Source organism: Plodia interpunctella, chromosome 10 (genome assembly GCF_027563975.2).
Source record: "Plodia interpunctella isolate USDA-ARS_2022_Savannah chromosome 10, ilPloInte3.2, whole genome shotgun sequence".
Classification (NCBI taxonomy): domain Eukaryota; kingdom Metazoa; phylum Arthropoda; class Insecta; order Lepidoptera; family Pyralidae; genus Plodia; species Plodia interpunctella.
Window position 1 is genome coordinate 10154221 of NC_071303.1, and position 26007 is coordinate 10180227.

At 36.8% G+C, this 26007-nt stretch overlaps 1 protein-coding gene across 1 annotated transcript; it reads left to right on the top strand.

Moving 5' to 3' along the window:
- The first annotated feature begins 13358 nt into the window (after window positions 1-13358).
- On the top strand, window positions 13359-18118 carry LOC128673223 (uncharacterized). Its single transcript, XM_053750926.2, has 4 exons — window positions 13359-13632; window positions 13979-14084; window positions 16386-16525; window positions 17062-18118. Exons 1-4 carry the CDS (start codon window positions 13442-13444, stop codon window positions 17345-17347), a joined length of 723 nt encoding a protein of 240 aa, XP_053606901.1. The 5' UTR covers window positions 13359-13441; the 3' UTR covers window positions 17348-18118.
- Window positions 18119-26007: the final 7889 nt, after the last annotated feature.

A 26007-nucleotide genomic window follows, 5' to 3' on the forward strand; every position in this document is an offset into this window, starting at 1 on the left:
ATGACCAACAAGGAACTCGTCATCTGCACGTCGTTCTCAAACTACGTGATAATATCCCATGTATAAGTTTTACTGCACGCGCAATCTTGTAGATTTATGGACGTAGAAAGCTGACGCAAGTTTTCCGCTTCGCGAGCGTCCAGTATAAATCAGCTATGATATGTGACATGCCGACCCTCATCCTGTGTTCTGCGAACCGTAATAATGTTATTTACTTAATCTCTATTCATCTAATCTAACGCATTTGACGCTGTGACGACGTAAGAAATAAACTTGAAAATTCTGAAGCGCTTTGTGATTTGACAGCCTCATGTGTGCTAGACGTCACGACCACTTGGAAATTCTTTTAAGCTGACAAGGGTATGAGCCCCGTCTCATAAGCATTGAAGAAATGTTAGAAAAAAAAATCTCTGTAAACAGAACCCACGACCGTCAGAACGGCAGATAGACATAACCACTGCGCCAAGGAAATCCTCCACTTCCCAAACAACTCGAAACTCTAAACTAATAGTCGTATTTGCTTCGAAGAAATTGCCAAATAAAACTTTTCGTATTTGAAAAGAACACAGGAAAGGTGTTGAGGCACCTTAAATAAATATCACCACTTAAGATTGAGCCTCATTTCGGAAATGCGAACTCCGAGCAATAGCTTACATTATGTATGAGCGTTGAAATCAAGTGTCATAGTAGAATTTAGGCAGAAAGAAAGGTTTACCGCGTTTGCTTGTGGTACTACTAACTAATTAGTTGTCTGTGTCAGTTCTGGCCCAGAATATGAACAATCCAAATCCTAACTTGGATATCGTACGACTCAGCTACCAAGGGACGCATCGTCGTCATAAGGCGGGTTATCGTCAGGTAGACGGTCTGTTTAAAACCACAGCGTAACCTTCAAAATTAAATGGTTCTTTTTACACAAACCCGTCGTCACAGCTCCGAATGGAAACTGGGAACAAGCGAAGATGAAAGAGAGAGAGAAGACTTTATACAAAATGGTTGGCGACTTTGGCGTGTGGTTCCTCCATAGAATAGACCATTCCATGTCCTAAGGTGGATGTCGTACGAGGCGACTAAGGGATACATAGTATGGGCAGCTGATAGACAATAACAGCATTCCCAAGGAAACTTCACGGCAGACAAGTGGCCAGTTGTAAAATCATAGGTTGAAACTTCAAAATTGTAAGGTTCATGTTTTACGCGGGCCCCAACCTGGAAGCGTCACATTCGGGAACATTCGGAAATGAGAGAGGGAAAGAAAATAATTCAAAAACATGTTTTGTTAAAAAATCTCAATAATATGTGCTTCGCCACTTGGAGTGTCAATGTCACCTGTTTTCCTAGAAAACCAAGATAATTATTTACGTAAATTTCGTATAATCTGTTTACATTCTATTGCAATACGATTGTAATTTAACACGGTGATATCACAGACACTTAATCCGAATATTTAATGCTTATCACAGTACATTCCATTCCAATATCGCGGTCCTATTCTAAGGCGGAACCACACGCCAATCGCCACACGTCACATGTTTCAAACTGAAATCCACCTACTGACTTGCTTATACTACCTATGTCGAGATATAAGATAGATTGGGCTTCGGCTATCGTCACACGGGATACGACTCTCGCGAATCATGAAGCATGTACACATCGATATAGAAATACGCGAGTGACGTGTTTTAGAAATGAATACTTCGTCATAACCAAAAGTATGGTACTGAGCAAGCAAACAGGCGTACGGCCCACCTGACGGCAAGTGGTCACCGCAGCCTATTGGCGTTTGCAACACCAGGGGTATCACGTTGTCAACATGGTTAAAATTATTTTTTAGATCAAGGTAGGCCGAAGTCGATCAGTAGATTTGGCGTGAAAGAGTAACAAACATACACACATACATCCTGACAAACTTTCGCATTTATAATATTAATAAGATTCCATAAAATTGAGTGAATTGGCCTCTATGTTTGAGAGACCTATTTTGCGTCTCCTAATTAAAGAACACGTTAATATAATTCTTTATTATCACGCGAACATGTTACAATACTGCGTGTAACAAATCAATAACTTTAACTATCTGTACGGCGCGGTGTTAACGTGTTAACGTTAACGTAGTTTTTTTTAATGCTCACGTTTTTATGCACAGTAACTCGATTGCCTACTAATATTATAAATGCGAAAGTTTGTGAAGATGTATGTGTGTATGTTTGTTACTCTTTCACGCGAAATCCACTGTGTGGATTGTCATGAAACTTTAGTACACGGGTAGATATAACCTGGAATAACACATAGGGCACTTTTTATCTCAAAATTTCGAAAGCGAAGTCCCGGGGCTAGTACTGAAGCTCCATTAACTGTACAGACTTTTTCAAATCCTACGGGAATTGCGTACTTTCGGGATAAAAAGTACTCTATTTGTTAATCCAAGCTGATGATAATTATAATGTCTTGCCGATTTCCGTCATACCAATAACCTGATATTAATTAATAATGTACTCGCTGACGTATGTCTTATATTGCCTGTACTATAAAATATATTGACGTGACAACGTCTTAAATTAGGTTGCGGCTGGGAGTCACTTATGAAAAAGTGTAACGCCCGGTAACGTTACGATGAGTCACCGAACGAGAGAGAGGCCCGCCGAATGCCTTGCGTCTCTCTCCCACTCAACTATGATCGGTCTGCCGCGCGCGTAAAAAGACGTTGTCACGTAAAATCTTCGCCCGTAAAACCGACTTTACAGGCAACCATTTTTTTACAAAATGGCTGTCTACGACCACATATATATAAAATTACAAGCTTCCAATAAACGTAAAAGCTTAATGTTTTAAAATCATGAGAAGCGAGGGCGGGTTTTCTAGTCGTTAATATTAAACACACGAGAGCAATCAGCAACTAGGTCAGCAGCAGCATCGACCGGCTCCAGGTTATAATTAGTCGGGAGAAAACGGGATCAGAAAAGGGAAAATAGTCGATTTTACACGTCTTTATTTAACTCACAATTTGACGACCTCCGTGGCTTAATGGTCATCATGCCGGACTGCTACAGTGGAGGTCCCGGGTTCGAATCCCAGTCAGGTCAACATGAAAAATGATCTTTTTCAGATTGACCTGGGTCTTGGATGTTTATCTATATATGTATATGTTATAGAATATAGCATCGTTGAGTTAGTATCCCATAACACAAGTTTCGAACTTACTTTGGGGCTAACTCAATCTGTGTCATTTGTCCCTATTTAAAAAAAAAAAAAAACTATGTCACCATTTCGGTTAACATCAGACAGGGAGAGGTGGAGGAGACTGCTGCTGCATTCTGACTGTATGCTGTACCGTCCCCACATAGAGTGGGATAAGGGTAGGCTGATACTGAGTATTTGTATCGCTATGTCTACTCGGGAGGAATCTTTTTGCTTCTTGGCAACTCAATTTTGATGCGGATGTGTTCAACCGATTTAGCTAAAATTTTGTACACACGTTTAGTTTGGATGACAATGCATTATTATGATAAGCATGACCTGACAATGCGCCCAGGAACGGCGCTAGACGTCGGAACTCTTCAAGGATTCGACGCACATTGTACGGTTTTTTTTCTCACAGATTGAATGCAATAAGATTTCTCTGACAATAATAAAATCATGTGTAAAAATGTCGTGTTTAAGTAATTGTATTTTTGTGTTTGTTGTGCTACAAATAAAAATCTATCAAATCATATGTACCTAACGAAATTTCTCTGGTACGAAATATCACAACCAACCGACCTGCTGAATTCTGGTCACGAATCGATATTTTACTATTACTGGAAACAGGTTACTTCGAAACCAAGTTTGCAGTCCAGACCGATTGGTAATATAGCAATCGCCAAGTAACTGGTTTCTGAGAATTTTGATATAAAATACACGAACATTCCGTGAAATTTCTAAGCGTATTCCTCGAAGTAGAAAGTGTTTTATTTATTCAATTCGACCCGCCCCTTCTTTACACAGGTCCAATATTATGCATGTTATCAATATATATAATAAAACAGTAGAAAAAAAAATTCTGTACATTAAATATTTTTACATAAAAACAAAATTAGGCGATAGAGTCACAGCAATAGAGTAAGAATTAAAAAATAAGTCTGTCTGTTCTTACAATACCCTAAGATTATCACAATAAAGAGCTCTCCACCGACTATTGTACCCATACCATAAATTAAACAATTACTATCCGTGTCAAAATAAAAATAAAGTGATTTTCAATTCAAACTTTCACTCCCCATTAACAAAAAGAGGTTGATTTTTGAAAAAAACATTTTGATCCTTTGATCTCGGATCCTTAGCTATATCCGTACCAAATTAGACATAAAAGCGTAACAGACAGACTTTCCCATTTATAAATTAGTATGGAATCATATATCTTCAATTAAGGCTCCACCCTATCGCGGAAAAGTTAGCCGCTCTTTGACGGAATCGGCATACATTGCTGGTTTTTCATTGCGGTAAATAAAAGCACTCATACACACTACGCAATGCACATTATACATGTATTCGAGTAGTCGTTCGACGATAGTGTTGAGCCGGCATAATATGCTCCGAATATATATTATTCAACCAACACAGACATATCATTAATGTTTCATGAAAATTGGCTACGAATTACGGATTCATTTCATTCCATGTGGCTTATTAATACGAACAAATACACCAACCATTCATTGAAATTGCCCCACTTGAAAACCCCTTATAATGCACTATAATTTAGTAGGAAATTGTATCAAATTATTTTCAAACACGATTATATTAAAGTATGCGTTTCTGTGGCATCAATATTATAATTCAATGAAGTTTTGCTATTATTGACTAATTTATTTTGTTAATAATATAAATTAATTAATAATATTTTTGACTAATTTTGAAAATGATTAGTTCAGAAAATATCTATTATCGACCGGGAATTGGTCCCACGCTCCTGTCTATCCGGGAACTTTCCACATATTTACATTTTTAACTCCCGTCGACAGAAGCAATAATTTCACGTGCCCGTGTATCTGTATATCTGTCCGTGTCAGCCGAACGGTTGAACGGATTTTTATCTATTTTTTTTTTTATTGGAACGATTATTTAATCGAGATTGTTCTTAGATATGTTTGGAAAAACTCCGTTTGGAATCCGTCAGTTTTTTTCTAGCAGATGACAGAATGCGAGCAACATTGGAGTTAAGGGTTTCTTAAATTTAAAGTAAGTGAGAGATATAAGCATTCTTAACTAATGTAATGTACGTCACACAACACCTGTTGCTTCTCTCTATATATTTTGTCCACGGCCAGAAACTATTTTGGGCGTAATAATTTAATATTGGACAAACAGACAGTATTGATATTACTGAAAGCCGACTGATCCGCGCGTGCCTCACTGAATAAGCGGATTAATATACAAATGACTTTCCACGTCAAAACGACATTATTCCTGATAGAAAATGTTATTGATTTATTTAAAATCCGTAAAAATAGCTCTTTGGATTGTTATTGAGTAATAAAATATATATTTTTCTTTCTATTTTATTTAGAGAGGATCTCAGAAGTGGGACAGAAGTAAAAATATCGCTACTATTATTATAAAGTGGTAAGCGTTTGTGAGTTTGTATGTTTGAGGCGGGTAATCTTTGAAACTACTGAACCGATTTCAAAAATTTATTTACCATTAGAAAGCTGCATAATCCAAAATTGCTATAGGCTATATTTTATCTTAAAATTCCCACGGGAGCGAAGCCCCTAAAAATTCTAAAAAAGAAGTTGGTACGTAGACGATTCGTCCCTCAATATTCTTGTCCCGTGAGACAAAACGCCCGCTCATTCTCTTATTAAATCAATCCAGAAAAGATAAAACCAAACGTCAAGTTGTCTCTAGAAATTAATCTCCAAGCCATCTCTTCACATTGTTTTGCAAATGAGTTGCTTTCTATAAACGGTGTGATAAACAACATAGATTATTTATTTAGATAAGCCAAGTTTCACTTTACTTACAACGGCGTCCATTTTAAATTTGGCTCGCTGATAACTTAGAAATAGGCGGGAAAGTTAAATTGCTTGTAAACCTCCCAAACTATTTTTAAGGTCACAATTACTACGTACATTTTAATCTATACATATAATAAAACTCTACGTGGGCTACGCCTGTACGTACATGTGAGATATAAAAGAAATATATATATATACGAGTCTTTATGAGACTAATAGTTTTTTTTTTCAGAATTGTTGTCTGCCTGTCTTTCTGTCTGTATGTTTGTTCGGGCGCCATGCAAAAACTACTATATCGAATTTCGTTATCACAGTTATTCAGCGGATAGTCTAACATAAAATCTGATGTAGGTTTCTTCGGTTAGAGCCCGATATATATAATTATATAGCCAATAGTTAGAACACGATGTAAACGCGAGCGAAGCCGCGAACAAAAGCCAGTATCTTATATATAAGTAGGAAACTATCAACATAAAATAACAGCACAGATAAATTAAGCTAAAATCAAACATTCAATACTGAGGAATCGACTGACAAAATACGTGTGCAAGTCTCGTGGACCACGCTTTGTTCGTACAAATTGAAAGTCATAAGGTCTATCAGCATGACAATACGAAGGTCCAGGGGAGAATGGGGAATTCTATTGTTGGGGCTTACTATCATCTCTTAACGCGATCCACTTTACGACCTAAACTGAACTCATCGCATCGCAAATTCGTACCATCAACTTAATTTTTTGTATGAATGCTATTCATTTTAAGTGCCTAAATTGAACTGAGTTGCATTGGAATCGTTCTGTAAAAGTTGATGCTGCTATCTAGGGTCTGCTGTTTCTTGTTTTGGGAGGCTTAATATGTTCGGTGACATACTAGCTGCGTCCCCGGGCTCTGCTTTTGCAGTACATTTTTATTGAATACCATGTACTATAACGTCATCACTTTATATCCTAACAGCTGATATTAAAAAATAATCTACTACTTTTTTTATCTCTTATCCTCGTGTGTTATTGGTTGCATTCTCGGCTATAGGCCCGCAGTCTAATAAACCTTGAAATTTTAAAGTTTCGGCTATAATTTTAGGACCGGCCGCATGCCTGACATCAATCTTCGTGGGAATGTTATTGTCGTCTATATACAGCTAACAAGGCTATTCGTCTCTTAGTCACCCAGTACGATATCCACGAGAGAATATGATTGTGATCTTATTCTAATAGTGATAGCACTACATAAGTAAATAACATAGTGATAACTTCAGTCATAAATTTTAAGTAAATAATCGTACGTACAGATGCCCCGACATTTATTTGAGATGTTTACATAATACTGGTATCCGATCTGATATTCAACCATTATAGTTGGGTTTTAATCCCACAATGATCCACGATTTTAAATGTCAAACTTGAAATAGGTCAATAGGGGATTGGACTCATCCCCTCCACGACTGATCCCTCCTGTCAGCTTAAGCCTTCAGATGAGGCAGTCAAAATATATTGGTTACACAACTGATATCCAATTGTTAATCAATAATGGTGAGTTGCACCGTCAAATTTGACGTTGACTTTAACCGGCGTGTAGACAAAATGGCTTGATTTGCGTTTTTCTGCGCACGTTAGAAGTTGACGGTGGAATCTACCCTTAATATATAGGTAAGAGAGATATTGTGTAAGCACTAAATTAAGTTCGAGACTTGTGTATACCTGATTCCACCTATCGATAGAATCGATACGATTTTTTATGACAATTGAATTCAGTTTATTCATTTTACACTAGCTTTAGTCCGCGGCCTCGCCCACATTTATATCACTGTGAGGAAAACGCTCACTCACATGAGAGTTTAATTTCATTTAGAATAGTGGTAATCACACTAAGGTGATGATATATTAACAAAGATTGATTATTGTCATGTAACTTAAGAGCGAGGCTCTCGTCGGTGGAGTTTCTTCCATTGTTCTCTCTCCAAAGCCAACACCTTCACTTCTTGATACGACACGACACCCACTTTTTCTTTAATTTGTCTGATATAACTATCTCTCGGTCTTCCTGGGCCCCTTCTTCCTTCCACCTTTCCTTCTATAATAATTCTGAAGAAGGTATCGTGTCGTATCGTAAATGTCCTAAAATTTTCCCTCTTCTATTTTTCAGTAATCCGTTAAGGAGTTTCCCATTCCTATGAGCACTATCAGGTCATTTCCCGCTCCTACTCCCACTCCCGCTTTCTGCAACGCGTGCCGTCCCATTTTCCATGACGTTTTACGTCCCGGCTTTTTATTAACCACAAACGTAAATTAAACATTTTTGTATTTACACTTACTGTTATTTACTAAAAAAAGTAAGTGTCGGTAAGAATTTTCAGCTTTTTATCTTGAAAATTGTATTAAGTCCCATACAATCTTTTACTCCAATCAAGAAACACGTATTCATTAATTTGTTGTAAACAACCAACACTAAAATTTTCAAGTCACTAACTTCAACGGTGTAGAACTATCATATTAACAGTTTTTTTCCTTCTATAATAATTCTGAAGAAGGCATCGTGTCGTATCAAGTGTCCTAACGTTTTCTCTCTTCTATTTACAATATGTTTCTTTTTTCTCCAATTCGGCTCTCTTCGTTGATGATTCTCTCCAATCTCCGCCAACACCACATCTCAATCTTTTTTTTTTGTTAATGATCAAACATTGATCAAATTCGTATATTTATAAATCATATTTTAATACATCTATGATTTAAACGAACCTGAGACCTCTTGACCATAGAGCGACATCATAACATCTCAACTAGTACGATTAACTTTGTTTATTTGTTACTTAAAATCAAGCATAGGTAAGTAATGGGAGTTCAAGAGAATTCATAACTCTTATAATATTTTTGAACTCCCTTAAAATATAACTTACTTAATAACGTAACATAATAACAAGCTTATCAGAAAGTCCTTCCCATTAGGCTAACTGACATGACGCTCAGTCAGTTTCACAAAATATAAAGTTTATATGGGCTAACTTTATGACATAGTATATAAAACAGTAGGATAATTTTAAACCAAATTTATAATTTACACCGTAATCATATAACGACAATTGTCCAGGATTAATGTTTTACTGGCCACCGATAAAAAAGAAAGACATTTATTTTATTCTTGATTTAAATATTTTTTCACACAATGACAGATACAAATATTACCGCCGATTGCTTGTATGTGATTTCTGATAAATTCATTGTTGATTTGAAAAAGTTATTATAATTTCATTTAATTACCACTATATAGTTTTATTTATTGCTGACCAAAGATTTTGGCCAACAATGAATGCACGAATGGACGATGAGAATCAGATCTGACTCTTATCGAATTCGCGGCCATGTCGCTCCGAAGCCTTTAGTCTATCACTACATAGTAAGTATTTATAGTTTGAGATTAGGATATAATATTTTGTAAAAAGCAAAATTATATACACATTTTAGATACATTATTTTTTTTACAAAAATATTTCTGTTAGAAAGATCTTTATGTATTCAATGTGTGACAAAAAAAAACATGCTTCAGTAATACGTTGAGGAGTTCCCATGTCTGAAGCTATTCCTATGAGCACTATCAGGTCATGGTTATCACAATAATGCATTGTCATCCAAACTAAATGAGTGTACAAAATTTCAGCTCAATCGGTCAGTTTTGTAAGCAATAAAAGCTTGTAAAAGTATAATCGTTTCCCGCTGTCTGTCCCCTCCCTATGAATGCTTAGCTCTCTAAAATTACGCAACGGATTTATAAGATGATAAGTAAAAATGTTTTTTTCTGCACAAAACTGATGGCATTATGTAAAAGCAAATTTTTTTTGTCACGCTCTTTTGTTCTGGAAAAAATATTTCAGATCACAGCCGTGGTACCTTCAGCGTGTAGTTAAACTATTGTAAATTATACTGTGGCGCCACAGGGGTAGGTATCGGGGAGAGGGGGGTAAGGGCTAGTCAAACATGGCGGATAATGTCCGCTGGTTAATCTCGTCGCGTCAAATTTCAGCATCCACGTCTCTTTGATACCTAGTGATGTGATATTGATACCTATTTAGAAGAGGTTCACTACAAAATTATTGTAGGTACAAAATGTTACAAATTATTATATATTATATTGTAACAGGCCAGTCTGTTGGATACTAAAAATGTATGGAAAGATCCAACGCCTGATTAAGTCTTAGGATCAACTCCCGACGAGGGAACTCCTCAGCTGTTTGGTTATGAACATGATTTTTGTCACGCGTAGAATGCAACAAGAGATCTTCCTGATAACAAAAATCTTTTGTAGAATTTTTTTTTCGTAATTATTGATTTTTAACCCCTGACGCAAAAAGAATGGTGTTATGTTTGACCGCTATAAGTGTGTCTGCCTGTCTGTCTGTGTACGTGGCACCGTAGCTCATCAACGGGTGAACCGATTTAGATGCTGTTTTTTTATTATTTGATAGCTAATTTTTATGCGGTGGTTCTAAAATATGTTTGATCAAAATCGGTTCAGCCGTTCAAAAGTTGTAGCCAAATTAATATTGAACGTCGGGGGTTTTTTAATTTGTCTAATAAAAAAAAAACTTGTATTATTGTAAATTTTCTTACATTACACTACTTATAACCGATATTATCACCCTTCAAAAAGAACTGCCACATGAGTACCAAGTCGCACGAGATTCTTGTTAATGGAATGACTTCTACGTATATTCTACTAGGAGTTAAGATTTTTACGGAAATCTAATCTCCTTTCCTTCTCACGGCACTTGTACTACATGGATCTTGTATTTAATTTCGCTCCATTGTTGTCTGCGCCAACTTCACGCTGGGTTCTGACCGAATCAACAGCGTCGCAGCACGACCAGTTCGTCTGTGATTTTTTTGCATAGTTTGTACCTTTTTTTCCATCTAATGTAATTTAGCGCCCTCATGATCTTCGATAACGCTACAGCACATCGACTTGCAATTTTTTGTCAACCATAACATGTATTGTGTTTGTACGAGTATAATATGGTAATGAATAAAGTTTATTATCTACTAGATGTTGCCCGGGGCTTCGCTCCCGTGGGATATTTGAGATGAAATTTACCCTGTAGCAATCTTGGATAATGTACGTTTCTAATGATGAAAAAAATTTTAAAATCGGTTTGGTAGTTTCGAAGATTATTCACCTCAAACATACAAACTCACAAACGCTTACCTCTTTATAATAACAGTATAGATCTATCAAGGTCATCATATTATTATAACACACATACTTACATATCAGGGGTAGGGGGATAGTTTCATATAATATTATTTCACCTCTGTTCCAGAGAATAGATACAATTTGCTCGACGGTACAACTTCGCACGTCCCGTTGCGTCACGTCGACGTGAAGCAAATCTTATTTCGCGCACTCGTGTTAGTACGAGATCCAACTGCTACATTTTATGAGTGTTTGTTTTCTAGTCTAATGGACGAAACGTCTTTACCATTTCGTATCATTGCATGTGTCAATCAAAGGGTTGTGCCATAATTAAATAAAATGAACATAAATATATATACTTTAAAACATTGTAAGAAACAATAATGGTAAGCCGATCTGGCGTGATAGGGACCAACACTGTTCAAATGAGTTTCTTTCGGCATTTCTTCTCAGCAGTGGTCGTTCCGAAATGCCAGTAGTTTGTAGCTTGTGAGAAATAACTATAAATATAAAGATTGACGAGAAAAAGTGCCTATGAAGGTCTAATTTCTGAATAAATGATTTGAATTTGAATTTTAGGACAAGTCACACAGATTGAGCTAGCCCCAAAGTAAATTCGAGACTTGTGTTATGGGATTCTAACTCAACGATACCTACTATTTTTATAACAAATACATATATAGATAAACATCCAAGACCCGGGCCAATTAGAAAAAGATCATTTTACATCATGACCAGACCGGGGATTGAACCCGGGACCTCTCGGTTCAGAGGCAAGCATTTTACCACTACGACACCGAGGTCGTTATTATCTTTATTATTTTCTGTGTCCAATGTGATAGAATTAAATTCAATGTGGTGGAGAAACTTGGCACCAGCCAACACCTGTTTAGGGTCACCAGGTCTCCCTACCCCCTACTTCTTCTTGAGTGTCTTACTGGGGTCAGATTATATTCAACTGAGCCTTCACTTATCGCAAACACACTCCAGTTTTTGTGTTATGTTCACTTTAGTACAATTTTTATTGGGTGTGTTTACGCAATAAACACTATTCAGTTCTACGCCACATATAGACAAGTGATAAATATATAAGTCAGCTTTTGTGAGTTTTCTTACTATTTCTTACATACTAAATTGGGTGAGCGAACAAACCGCTTTATGAGATTTTTTAATTTAATTAATAGAAATAACACTTCCGGCACTTAGCTCCCAGACTATACTCAACAGGGATTGTTCGGAATTGCTAATGAATGTAACACGACGTAACACGGGTTATGTTAGAATATTTGTGTCCTTAATTCTCACGTCTGTTATGTTATCCTAGGATCTACTTGTAATAATCCGTTAATACAACAAAACTTTACGTTCACCTATCTCATGATAACGTGGAATGAAACACACATGACGGACGACTGTCTTCACAACTTCCATGATCAGCATCATTACATTATCACATATAATAAAACTGTAAGTGGTTTATGTCTGTACATAGAAAAAATTAAAGAAAAATTACTTTGGTAGTCTGTCTGTACGTGTTCGCACATCTCGCAAAAACTACTGGATGCAATTTGATGCGGTTAATGGTCTAACTTAAAATCTGGTATAGGTTTCATCGCGATACGCTGCTTAGAACCCGAGATGTTGACAATAATAAGTTATGAGCGGACGCGCGAAATAAGTGCGGGTAGTTTTAAAGATCTAAGCAAGCAGAGATAGATACTGTTCTATACATGTGGCGATAATCAAAGAGTGAGCTTTAATATGAATTTTGCTACATTATATAACAAACTATTACAGCTTTTATACGCCCCAGTGGTAGGACGTCCCGTTTGATATATTACACGTCAGATCATGCCTCCAAAAGATCTGTCTTGATAATATTTATTTTTCTTCGACGAAAGATGACATGATATATTAGGTACGATGTACATCACTCGATCACTACCAATACTTATGAAAATATCTTACAGAGTGTCGCGTCTTTAGCCCTTACGGGTTAGACAGAGCTCAGATGCGTAAAACTTGACGGCCCCGCGCAGTTATTTTTTTAAAGATAATTATATAATCCAATATTTTGTTTCGATTCAAAACACAAATATATCTCTTCAAATCTAGTCGTACCCGTATTATATGAGGGTATAAATATTTACACACCAGTAAACCTTATCAGAGCGGGTTTTATACCAATTTTATCGACTCTTATTTCCTCTTATCGTCTGAAATGAAGCAACGAACACGGATTTTGGAAACCTTATATTTTATATTATGTTCCTTATTTTGTTTAGTGTATTGTCTGTGAACGCTGTAGAGCTTGAAGTGAAGGGTGATATAACAATTGATGTGACAGTCATTGATGAGGAAGATGAAGAAGTAACGTTGCCCGATTCGCCAACAAGGATGAAAGCTATTCAGCGAGAGGAGAGTAGTGGAGAAAAGGAGAAACAAGAAACGCAAAGGTTAGTTCAATGTGGCAAATTCAATTTTTTTATTTTGCTAAATGCGGTATACAATTTGATGATATATGCAAAATAATAGAAAATAGAAATTATGTTGTCCGATCGATTTCGGTAATGGCTATAACTTCAACGATTTTGAACTATATCTATCAATCAAATGAAGTCAAGTCGAAAGGCAGTATTAATAATTTAGGGAAGATGTTTTAATTTGAAAATGACTGATTGATCTGCCCTTTTTTAAGGGATAAAGTTGAAATTCAACATCTTTATCCCACACAGCCCCGAACGTCGGGAGCACAGTTCCCGAGGCGAGGTTAAGAGTTTTGTTAATGCTGAGAACTTTCAGGCTGAGTATGGTGACGGCTGCAGTGAAGGTGGAGTGCGTGTACCAATATCCTGAGAGGGAACAAGTGGAAGCCTTGTTAAGCAATATGATGAACCAGCTCGCCAAGGTTAGAAGTTTTTAATATTGCTGTACTTATGTCCGAAATGGGCAAGCTGGTTTTGTTTACTATTACAACGTATAACCCATCTGCAATTTTAATGATGTCGTTTGAAGGGGTGGTGGTTAAACAGCCTGTGATCCAAAGGACCCAGATACTAATTCTAATCGGGCCGCACGATTATATATGATTCCCTATGAAAATTACTAATACATTTATTAGTAATTTTAATAGGGAAATCGCCGTGAGGAAACCTGCACACTTTTTGTATAATTAATTCAATTGTATGTGTACATGTTTGCCTCTAGATGTCGGTAGGTTGTCATAATAGTCATATCAGATGCGATCAGATCGAGGCCACACAGCTCGTGCATGCTAAATAATTATAAGTGTAATAACATGTAAATTCATCATTAGCTTTTGTGGTATCTATACCACCCAAAGGGATCTCTTAATGGTGTACAATGTGTGAAAATGTGAGATCTTTGTCCATGACAATGTCTCGACTAGAAGTCAAGTAAGAGAGATACGACAGTCGTAAATAAAAACAGCCCTGTTAGTTTGGGCCAAGTTTTAAATGCAACCTGGGGAGCGCTCAGCATCGGAGTAATCAAGACGACGTTATATTAAGGAACAAACTCGCTACCCCTGACTCATCTGTCTGGACAGATGGATGGACACGAGACAATGAATGGAAATGAGGTCGTTCCGAAATGGCAGTAGTTTGTAGCTTGTGAGAAATAACTATAAATATAAAAATTGACGAGAAAAAGTGCCTGTTAAGGTCTAATTTCTGAATAAATGATTTGATTTGATTTGAATACCGAAATTCATTTATTTGATTTTGAGAGGCCAGCTTCTCTATCCCGAAGTCTAAACGGACTTCGGGAAAGTGAAGCTTTAAATTCTGAAGATTTGAGGCTTTTATGACCGAACGCCTGCATAATCACAACCCTCTTCCGAGATGCTGTTGCTTTAACTATCAGCTGTGAAGGCGTTTTTACAAGCTTTTATTTAGACTCCCATATTCCGATGTTTTTTTTATCTCTAATCAAATCTTGCAAGTTAAATTTCACTTACTTTCGCTTTGGATTAGTATAACCAAATGGTGTATCCAGAATTCGCTTCCAACGATACACATTTCAACTGGTCGATGTTGTGGTCAATTAGGGGTTTTTAACATAATTATTTGTGGTGTAACGGATTTGCATCTTAATCAAGACGACGTGAAATTAACCGGATTTGTTTAGTAAATACGTTTCATTTCACGCTCCGGGCGCCGCGCGGATTTTGTTTGAGAAGTTTTCCAACTTTAAGTTCGTTTTACTAAGGTTAACAGCATTGTGCTATAGGTATGTTATTAAACCATTCATATTCAGTATTAACTAGGTGTTTAGATGTCAAAAGTCCGATATTTTATTAACATTTAGATTTCGTATTTGACTTGCTAAGATTTTCGCTGCAATTTGTGGGTGCCGTGCTTGAAATTAGACCTTAATATTTCTTTTTTGATATTTTGGAAAACGCTGCTGGCACATTCTATGTTTTTTTACTCCCATACATACATAGAACAAATAAATCGAAACATTATGCATTCTAATCAAGCTTAAAGGTTTAAATCCTCTATCGTACAAGATTGGGACAATTGGGACACGACATTCATAGTTGTATTCCTCATGACCGAGGGTCGTGGTCATTACGTGTAACTAAACATACACAACAACTTTCTTGGTCTTAGCAATGGAGTGGTTTGCCATTGCCTTCTCCATTTCACACATAAGTCAATAATCAACCAGTGTGCAGGTTTCCTCGCGATGTTTTCCTTCACCGGAAGCAAGTAGTAGTTGATGAAAACTACTTTAAATAAGTCAGATTGGTATATAAACTCATGTGGCACGAGTATGATTCAAACCTGGGACCTTTCGATCCACTGGCGGGCGTCTTAACCATTACACCACCATCGCTTCCATTGACTAGACAGCACCATTACCACATAAACTTATGTTCTCGTTGTCGAATGCCATCAACTAACAGATACGAAGAACACACTCAAATCAACCAGTGCACAAGTTTCCTTGCGATATTGTCCTTGTACTAATCCTAATATTATAAATGCGAAAGTAAGTTTATTTATTACCTGATCACGCCTTATCTACTCAACCAATCTTCTTGAATTTTTGCTTACATGTAGTTAGAAGTACGGAGAAGGACATAGGTTACCGGAAAATCCCGGAAAAATAATTGTACCCGTGGGAAAATCTCGCGGGGGAAAAGCTAGTAATACCCTAAACCAATTTATTTCCTTACCAGGTATACGTGAGGGTTCGGGAGTTCGTGACCGACACGAATGAATGGGGGGAGCGCCGTTCGGAGACCAGGTTCAAAGTGGTGGAGTCCCGGAACGTGACCCACTTCGACGAGATCTACGCGAACATGACTTTGGAGTACAGGTAAATCGTGGGCGCTTTAGTGAGAGCAGGTGGCGTAGCGGTGCACGCGGAAGTGGCGGTTAAGCAACCCGTCCAATAGTCGCTCAGGGGATGGTGACCGTAAAATAATCAAACCTCGCAGGAATAGAAAACTGATATCATAAAATAAATTGACTGACGATGTGAAACAAACAAAACATATTTACCTAATGATTTAGAGCTCAGTGGCTTTACGTTAAGCAACTTCCACGATCGAGATGGGTAACCAAAAATGTAAAGGTGAACAATGTGAGTACTTTGCCCGGGTGTGATAATAAAGAATTTATTTCTTGTTTTCTTTTCACAAATACATGGGGGCCGATTCTCCCGCAATTAGAAAGTTCACTTAATCAGTTCTCTCCAACTTTTTCTAGGTTAGTTTCTGCATTGTCATAAAATTTAAAATAAAATATCGATTCTCCTTTGTAAATTGCTCAAAACTATCGAAATAAATAGGAGACAAATGATAAAGTGAAAATCGAGCCCCTGATTAATTTAGAAATGAATTTCTTTCCCAGAAACCTGTACAGTAACACCACATACGTCATGCCACGGACAGGTGACCCGTGCTCCAACCAAGCAGAGCTGAAACGTGTCTGGGTACAGCTTCTAGAATCTTCTGTGACGTATCTACGCGCGGCGGTGGCGCGCTCCATCGCACACTTCATGAAACAAACACCTTCAGCGCAAAGCAAGAAAGCAGCGGTAAAACAACTAGTGAAAAACGAGTTGGCTAGAATTAAAGCGTCGCAATTAGATATACTTTGCGATAAATTTCAACTGTGTTATAACGAACTGTTGTAAAAATCTATATTCGAATAGGTAGTATTAATTCTATTGACCCTGCTCGTTAGGGAATCCCTGGCTGCAAAGAGACCTGACTGGAGACGCTTGGTACAGGAAAATGTACACAACTTTGAATAACGGGAGGGAATTAAAAGTAAACCACCTGCCTCCACGCAATACAGCTATATTTATGGTATCCTACGCACATGTGCGCACTGCTCTAGAACATTTAGGGCCAAAATAGGATACTACATTTTAAGGCACATCAACGAAGCCTTGTACAACGCCAAATTAGCAATGATCAGTCACCATAGCCGAAAATCGGTCAGGGATATATATATTATATATTAATTCTATTTAAGTATAAATTAATGTTTTCAAAAAAATGCATTTTTAATGACCAGTGGGATATGTCCTTGCATGTTCTTCTTCCTTGCATATGGTGTCGAAGCCCAGTATCATCGTAAGGAATAAATCTTTAAATTTTAAAGAATGCACTGTGATTTTACAACCGGCCGCCTGTGTGATGTCAACCCCATTTTCAGAGGGCGAAGTGTGGGTTTGCGTTTTCACTTCTCACCATCGTATCGATTCGAAGTGTGACGCAGCGAACCAATGACATCGCAGTGTGGTTGTCGTTGCGTCACAATGGCGCAAATGTTATTGGCTCGCAGTGTCTCATTTCGAATAGATTCGGTGGTAAGTGAAATGCTTTCCCGCACTTCGCCCAATGAAAGTTTATTGTTACCTATGGGATGCAAAGGCTATATGCACAGAAATATATAAATCTGTGACTATGTGTTCTTTTTCTTATCAAGACTATATAATTGCTAAAACTGGTGTCAGATTTTTTTTAAATTCAAGTTTCCTTAACGCATCTGACATGAATTTTCGACATCTATTAATCAATTAAAGTAGTATATCCTATATTGAGAAACAACGAAAATTCCAATGATATAATTACAACCGCAACATTTCAAATTATAGTATCTGATGTTACTGTATCGGGAATGTGTAAATAAAGTACTAATTGTACTCATTAGCGACGCAAACGTGGATTCGTTAGCGCGAAACATGTCGAAATATGCTTCCATATTATGCTTGCGTTCAATTATAACGTTCGACACAAACTATTTTTATTTTAATCACAAAATAGAATTAACAATAAATACACACAAAATTATATTCTTCACTCACAAAAGTATAGAAATTAAAAACAAAAAATATTAGTGCTATACAAGTACAAATACGTAACATCTAAATTAAACTAAAATTAAAACTAAATTAGATACTTATATTAATTGAAATTAAAAACTGTCTATCTTACGATAACTTATAAACGACACAAGCCGGTTAATTGTCGAGAATTTCCTTAAAATAAAAGTACACACCGTGGACATAGTCTCAATAACTATGTGGTCGAAATTCCACCACACCGTACCTCCAGATTTGGTTCCTCTTTCCTACTGAGAACTGTTCAGGTCTGGATATATCTCCCCGCCTTTTCCGAAACCTACAATTTATACGATTGTACGGTCAAGTTTCATTAGTACGGAATGAATTTAGGTCAAAAACACTAAAAAATTTATTTAAAAAATGGATTCATGGTAATGCGTAAGAATTTAGAGTATGCTAGTAGTTTCTACACCCTCGCAAATAGTAAGCAATGGGTTATAAATCTGGAGATTTTTCTCATAGGCAATAGGCTACCAGCCTATCATTATTTAGCATCAATTCCATAGTCATTTTAATAGTCTCAAATACCAATGGACCCGGAATACAAGTAAATGTAGTCTACAAGTAACGGTGCTATTAGGGGTAAAGACGTGAAACTGTATCTAAATCTTACATACCTAGTATAAAACAAAGTCGCTTCCCGCTGTCTGTCCCTATGTATGCTTAGATCTTTAAAACTACGCAGCGGGTTTTTGTAATAGATACTGTGATTCCTGGGGAAGGTTTTAATGTATAATTTATCAATGTTTAATACAAGCGAAGCCGGGACGGGCCGCTAGTACAAACTAATATTATAAATGCGAAAGTAAGTTGTTTGTTTCAACTTCACGCATATCTACTGCACCGATTATTATGAAATTTGAAACGCGGGTAGAAAATAACCTGGATTAACACATAGGGTACTTTTTATCCCGATTTTCCCACGGGAGCGAAGCCCCGGGGCGCAGCTAGTATATTATAATTAAAATTGTCCTTACCACAAATCACGGAACGTCATTCTTGCGAGCTCTGTGGTCTTTACAAATATTTTCATCGCCAACATATTTTTAAGTCACAAACAATAAAGTTCATCATTACGATTGGTACAGTTGCTTTTAGCAATGCCGCATTTGTACTATGGTTTATTCGATAAATAATGTTTAGTAATAAAGATTAAATTTCAATGCTATATTCGATATCCAATGTCGCGGACATACACAAAGTTTTATCACAGAGGTCGCTACTGAAGCGTGGCTAATGACGTCATAGGTGCTGATCGTCTGTCATCAATTCTCCATAACATAAATGCTCCGCATTTCCTTGCTGTCGGTAATAATGCGATGAATTAATCACAAATCTGAGATGCAAATTAAATAAAGTACAGAAACAGTTCCAAAAACTAATATTGTCATGTGTTAGTAAATTTTTCAATTGATTTCCGAAATTCTTTCACCTTTAGCTAGCTACTAAATTCCTGAGGGAAAGTGGGTACTTTTTATCCTAATATTCCTATGGGATACACGGGAGTGAAGCCCCGGGACCCAGCTAGTGTTATTAATTTTAATTCTTCTTCTTCTTCTTCATAGTTGTATTCCTCATGGCTGAGGGTTGTGGTCATTACTTGGAATGAAACGCACACATTCTTGGCGTTATTAATGGAGTGGTTTGCTATTGCCTTCTCCATTTCACACACAAGTTAATAATAAATAATCAACCAGTGTGCCGATTTCCTCACGATGTTTTCCTTCACCGGAAGCAAGTGGTGGTCGATGAAAACTACTATATATTAGTCAGATTTGTATACAAACCCATGTGGCACGAGTAAGATTCGAACCTGGGAACTTTCGATCCACAGGCGGGCATCTTAACCATTACACCACCACCGCTTTAATTAGGATATTAAAAATATGGCAATATATACTCGCAATTACATTCAAACAACAAAAAAAAAAGAAATTCTTTCGAGTTTTCGTGTTGCACACATAGGAGTTTGGATTCAATCTCAATATTTTTGTAGATTTAAAAAATCCTGTACAATGACTTGTTCGTCTCCTCATAGCTAGTATAATAAAATCTCAGACGAATCTGATCTGGTCCGACAACCAGTGATGCCAACGGCCGTGGAGACAAAAATGTAGCAAGACCATGGGCTACGACGCTCAACGGCTCAGGAAGAAACCCGGTAAACGCTCAGATGAAACAGATCTCAGAAAGAACTGCTCGTGCTGCGACGCTGATGATCTCTGCCAGAATCCAGGGTGTTAGCGCGACGACACGAAGCGCGACGGAACAGTGAGGCCCCGCTCTTCTTTCTTTATTTTGTTACTCGGAATGAGCCGCAGACTGCTAGGCACGCACGCACCTACGGCTAATTAGGCTCTAGCATGGCCACGTAACTAATGAAGGTTGAATACCGAATCAATTTGGTTCCAATTGGATAAGAAAGCCATAAAATAATTCAATTAATTTATCTGAAACACTACAATATCGATCTCGAGCACGACTCCCATAGTCCCTTTGCATTTGGTGTGAATACATAAAGATCAAGAGAAGGTTTGGTTGAAGTTGAAGTAACTCACGCGGGCGAAGCCGCGGGCAAAAGCCAGTATATTATTGAAAAGGAACAGGTAGTCTATCTTTAATTTCCTTCCTTTTCTCTCCTGCGTTCCTTCACCAACGAAGCCACGAAGTCGGAGACAATATAGAAGAAGAAGAACAGAAAGGCAGAATGAAGAAGGGGCCAAACCAAGAGATAGTTACACCAGGCAATTAATAGAAAAAGAGAATGAACTCCACCTAACCTAACCTAACAGAAAAAAGCGAAACATTTTTTTAAAAGTCCCCTGAGAAATCTATTTCGTAAATACAAACGTTCCAGTTTATTTTGTGTTTACTTCTGTAAAAACGGAGAAAGGGATTGAAGAGCAAGGAGAAATGTTGATAAAAAGGTGCAATTAAGATCGCATTAGAGCGAGCCGGAATAAAATCAACGGCCTATTGCATTCTTATACGTAAATAAACAGACCAACAGGAGAATATCTTGAGTATTTTTCATATAATATAAACAGGTCAAGCGTAAGTCGTGTGCACTGTAAAGTAGGTTAGGTACTACTAGATGGACGTGCAGAACAAATAAATGTTCAGTATGTAACTCTATAAATAAAAAACTGAATAAGAAGTATTGTAGAAAAAGTTCCAAACGGATTTGTTTAGTAAAATAATAATGACCAGAAGAAAAAGCTTTTATAAAATTCCTTTGATAAACTTGAATAAATAAATCCACAAGTTTCATCACAAATTCTAAGCTTTAAAGTTGCAAAGCGACATTGCACAGCAGAAAATGTCGCGGCGCGAAAAGCTCGCTAATTGCCGCGAAGTTGGAGCTTGCGGAAGTTCTGGAATGTCTGTCATATTTAGTTACGGATCGCTATCGATTGTTGTATAATCGATAGATGGTTATTTGATATCTTTGAAAAAAAATCTGCAGTGGAGTTTGTTGCGCTGCTTGGTCTCAATTTGCACTGTTAAAGTTCAAATAAATTATTTACGTTAACTGTAAGCCATAACGTATATGACGATTTAAAAGAGAGATACGAATATTGCCTATTTATTTAAATATTCGTAGAAATGTTTTGACTTAAAGGTTCGCGCTATATCCCTAATTATAAAATTATGATTAGGGACAAAAATCCCGGTAAATATATATAACGTTTAATAAATAGAAATACTGTTAAAATTCTTTTTAAATATATTTAAAAATTCCCTGAATTCCCATATTTCTAAAATACATAAATATATATCTGATTTCACAATGATATGTTGTGCGTATTTTTTGTGAATAAATTAATCATTATTTACTTTATTATTACGAGTATAAGTGCTTTATTTATTATAAGTGGGTAATATTTTAAAGAACAAAATATTGTTATTGATTCCTAAATTTCTATATTTTTAAAGAAACTAATGTGTATAGTAGTTTTAGATCTTATTAAAAAGCTAAAAAAGAGTATATTTTTACTATACTCTTATAAGATGGACGTATGTCATTGACTATAAATTATTTAGTATTTTGTAATAACAAATTCCAATTACCTATGGCATAAACATAATCGATATTTATAACTGATTTTATGTGCTAACAAAGATCTATCGATAAACTGCTTCAGTCGCAACACTAAATCACTGTTACATTGCTGTTTATGTCTGTGTGTTTGTTTCGTAACAAGCTAAATTAAAAATTTAGAGCCTGAAATCAAACATGTTTTTTTCAAAAGTAAGTATTCAAGTCGCCTATAGGCATCTGACATGACTTATACAACTACCTACCGCCGTCCAGTGGCAAGTAGTCGCGTGCATACTAGTGAACTAAACTGTCCACCAGTGTGCAGGTTTCCTCACGATGTTTTCCTTCACCGGAAGCAAGTGGTGGTCTATGAAAATTACTTAACATAGATGAGCCAGATTGGTATAGAAATTCATGTGGCACGAGTAGGATTCCAACCTGGGACCCTTCGATCACAGGCGGTCTTAACAGCTGGGCCTCCCTCAGTTCAAACAACCCTATGGGCCAATTTATATCTAGGCTCTCAATTTTGCGCCATTTCATACGGTCCTAGGGCAGTCTTATCCATCGCTTTCCCCTAATAGATATAAGTAGTATCACTATCCTTTTCTGAATTTCTATAGCAGGTTATCCCTTACGGGGTAGACAGAGCCAGGAGTTGCGGAACTAGGGGCACATGTATAGCTGTATGATAGACGTTTTGATACAATTGAGATTATATATAGTGAAAGGTTACTATCCTATCGCCTTAAACAAAAATCACTAGTTTATATCCCTCTCCTTTGATTGGCTTTTACAATCTGCGCGGGAAGAAAATCTATAAGCTACTAAACACATTTCTACTAAAATAACTTGTAAAAATTCGTGCATTTTATATGTAAATAGGTACACTCGGGTAATATGCAAACGAAACGAGAGGTAGAATCGATGGTACTGAATGCTGAGTTTCATATTTAAAGCCGGTCTGAATTATTTATCATATGTTTTAGGTTACTTTGTTGCAGGTAGATTTTTATTTTTCAACTCATGCATATTCCAAAGCTTTTTTAAATATTATTTTACTATTTACACTTTTTAAACTTTACTGAATAGTTATGCTTTAAAAAGAGTGTCGTATTTTGAAATCAATATATGTTTAAATTAATCATCAAAATTATATGGATATTTAGAATGAATATTTTGAAATGCTATTGATGCCTGCCTAGGCTATGAGTCCCTCACTCGCCTGTTACGACATCCATCGGAGAATATAAAGTGGTCCTATTATATGGTGGAACTATACACCTGGACTATGGACGGTGTGCGAAACGTGCTGGCATACTCAAAATGTAAAAGATAAGCCAAGATCTGACGAATCCTGGAAAATATCATCCGAAAACACGAGCGGATGAAAAATAAAGGTTAGATTAATGTAGGAGATGTATTCGGAAGTCCGCATCAATCTGAAAACTGGGGAGCAAACAATGTCAGGTTGCCAGCATTGTAGTACAACCGTCGGAAGGGCAACTACATCGATAATTCCATAACTAATTTTGTCGCCGAGCCCCGTGTTGACTCAGAACGTGTCAAACGTCTTTACATCCTATGGCTATGGCTACCACTAAATTGGTAAGTTACCAATAGGTCAAATACCAATATATTTGTATACTGCGTAGTTAATAGAACAATAAATATTAAAGAAATTAAGTTTTATCACAAAAATATTTAAGTATGATTAATTAATATTATTAGGAATTGATTGTGGCGTGTGGTTCCGCCTTAGAATAAGATCGCTCCATATCCTTCTATGGATGTCGTACGAGGCGGCTAAGGGACACACAGCCTATGCAGCTGATAGGCAACAATAGGGTTAACGTCAGACAGGCGGCCGGTAGTAAAATCACAGCTGAATCTTCAAATTTTTAAGGTATTTTTTTTTTACGCCGACCCCGAGCTTCGCGGCTTCACAACCCTGAATGCAACCGGGAACATGCAGAAATGAGAGAGGAAATTGATTCAAAAATTTAGAAGGGCACGACGTTAAAAAATTAAAAAGAAAATAAATTTAATAGAACAGAAAATTGATTGACATTAGATAAAACTAATTCGACTAGTTGGAAAATGATCTATTGTTTACTTCCTACTGTTGTGCTTGTGCTGTAGTCGTAATACAGGAGCCAACATGCATTTGCCGCGTTCGTTGCACCCGCCTGCAGCTGATAGAAATCGATTAGAGATTCAAAAGCTGCTGATTTTCGTGAAAAAAGCAAAAAAAAGCTATACTTCCAAAGTTAAAAACACCGTTTAATTTAGGGGAAATGAGTTTTCAAAATTATTGTAAGTATAAAATATGAACAAGATATATCTTTTCCTAATATGAGAATACAAAATAAAGACAACATACCCAATGCGAAAGTTTGTGAGGATATGTGTGGGTGTATGTTTGTTAATCTTTCACGCAAAATCTACTGGACGGATTGTTATGAAATTTGGTACACGGGTAGAATATAACCTGGAATAACACATAGGGTACATTTTATCTCGAAATTCCCACGGGAGCGCAGCAACGGGCGCAGCTAGCAATATGCATAATATTTTCTTATCCTTTGCATAATATTTTCCATCTAATATACCTAAAGGGACTGCACATAAAAGCACTTCGAGCTACGTTTGACTGGGACATTGCACTGCCCGCAACTCGCTGGGGACGTGAGAGTGCATTGGCTCAAACCAGGGGGCGAGACGGCACAAAATACCAAACATATAGATTCTGCGAAGCTTTAGGAAGAAATGATTGGATTGAACGGCTTTTCGCTTTCGCGAGGGAGGTCTACATTCTACTTAGGTCAAAAATACATTTTTTGTATGTATGTTTGTAACGCTTATCGCGTTACAAACATACATACAAAAAATATATATGCTTTCGAACCCTTGTTGGTACGATTTTAATGAAATTTAAAAGGTATGTAGGATGTGCCAATAGAGTTTATAATAAATCGGTTAAGTCGTTTTTGAAATATTCACTATCTCGTAGTGGACACAATGGAGTTAGAATTGAAACTCAAACTCGAAAATAACATGGTTTTAATGAATTTTTGGTTCTGAGCACAGTACAATACGTGGCTTCACTCGCGAATATAGAAATGACAAGGATATAATAAAAATATGCAAGTAGTTAAATTATTATAAAATGTTTTAAGTGTCTTGCTATTTAAATTTATCAGACGTTGTCCTGAACATTCACAATTTTGAAAAAATGTATTGTGTATGCGAGGTCTATGCTCGCGGCGAACAACTAGTTATGTATATTTGGGATAGATCTTTGCCCAGCAGTGGGACAGAGTAGGTGAATAGTATAACCGTATAGAGCTCCTTGCAGTGTGACATAAATAAATAGTATATAAGTTTTTACAAAAATACT

Excerpts from the sequence above, each read along its gene's own strand:
- LOC128673223 (XM_053750926.2), top strand. The coding sequence starts at position 13,442 with ATGTTCCTTATTTTGTTTAGTGTATTGTCTGTGAACGCTGTAGAGCTT. Across the intron at positions 13,633-13,978 it reads GAGAAACAAGAAACGCAAAG|GCTGAGTATGGTGACGGCTG; the intron begins GTTAGTTCAATG and ends GAGAACTTTCAG. Across the intron at positions 14,085-16,385 it reads TGATGAACCAGCTCGCCAAG|GTATACGTGAGGGTTCGGGA; the intron begins GTTAGAAGTTTT and ends TTTCCTTACCAG.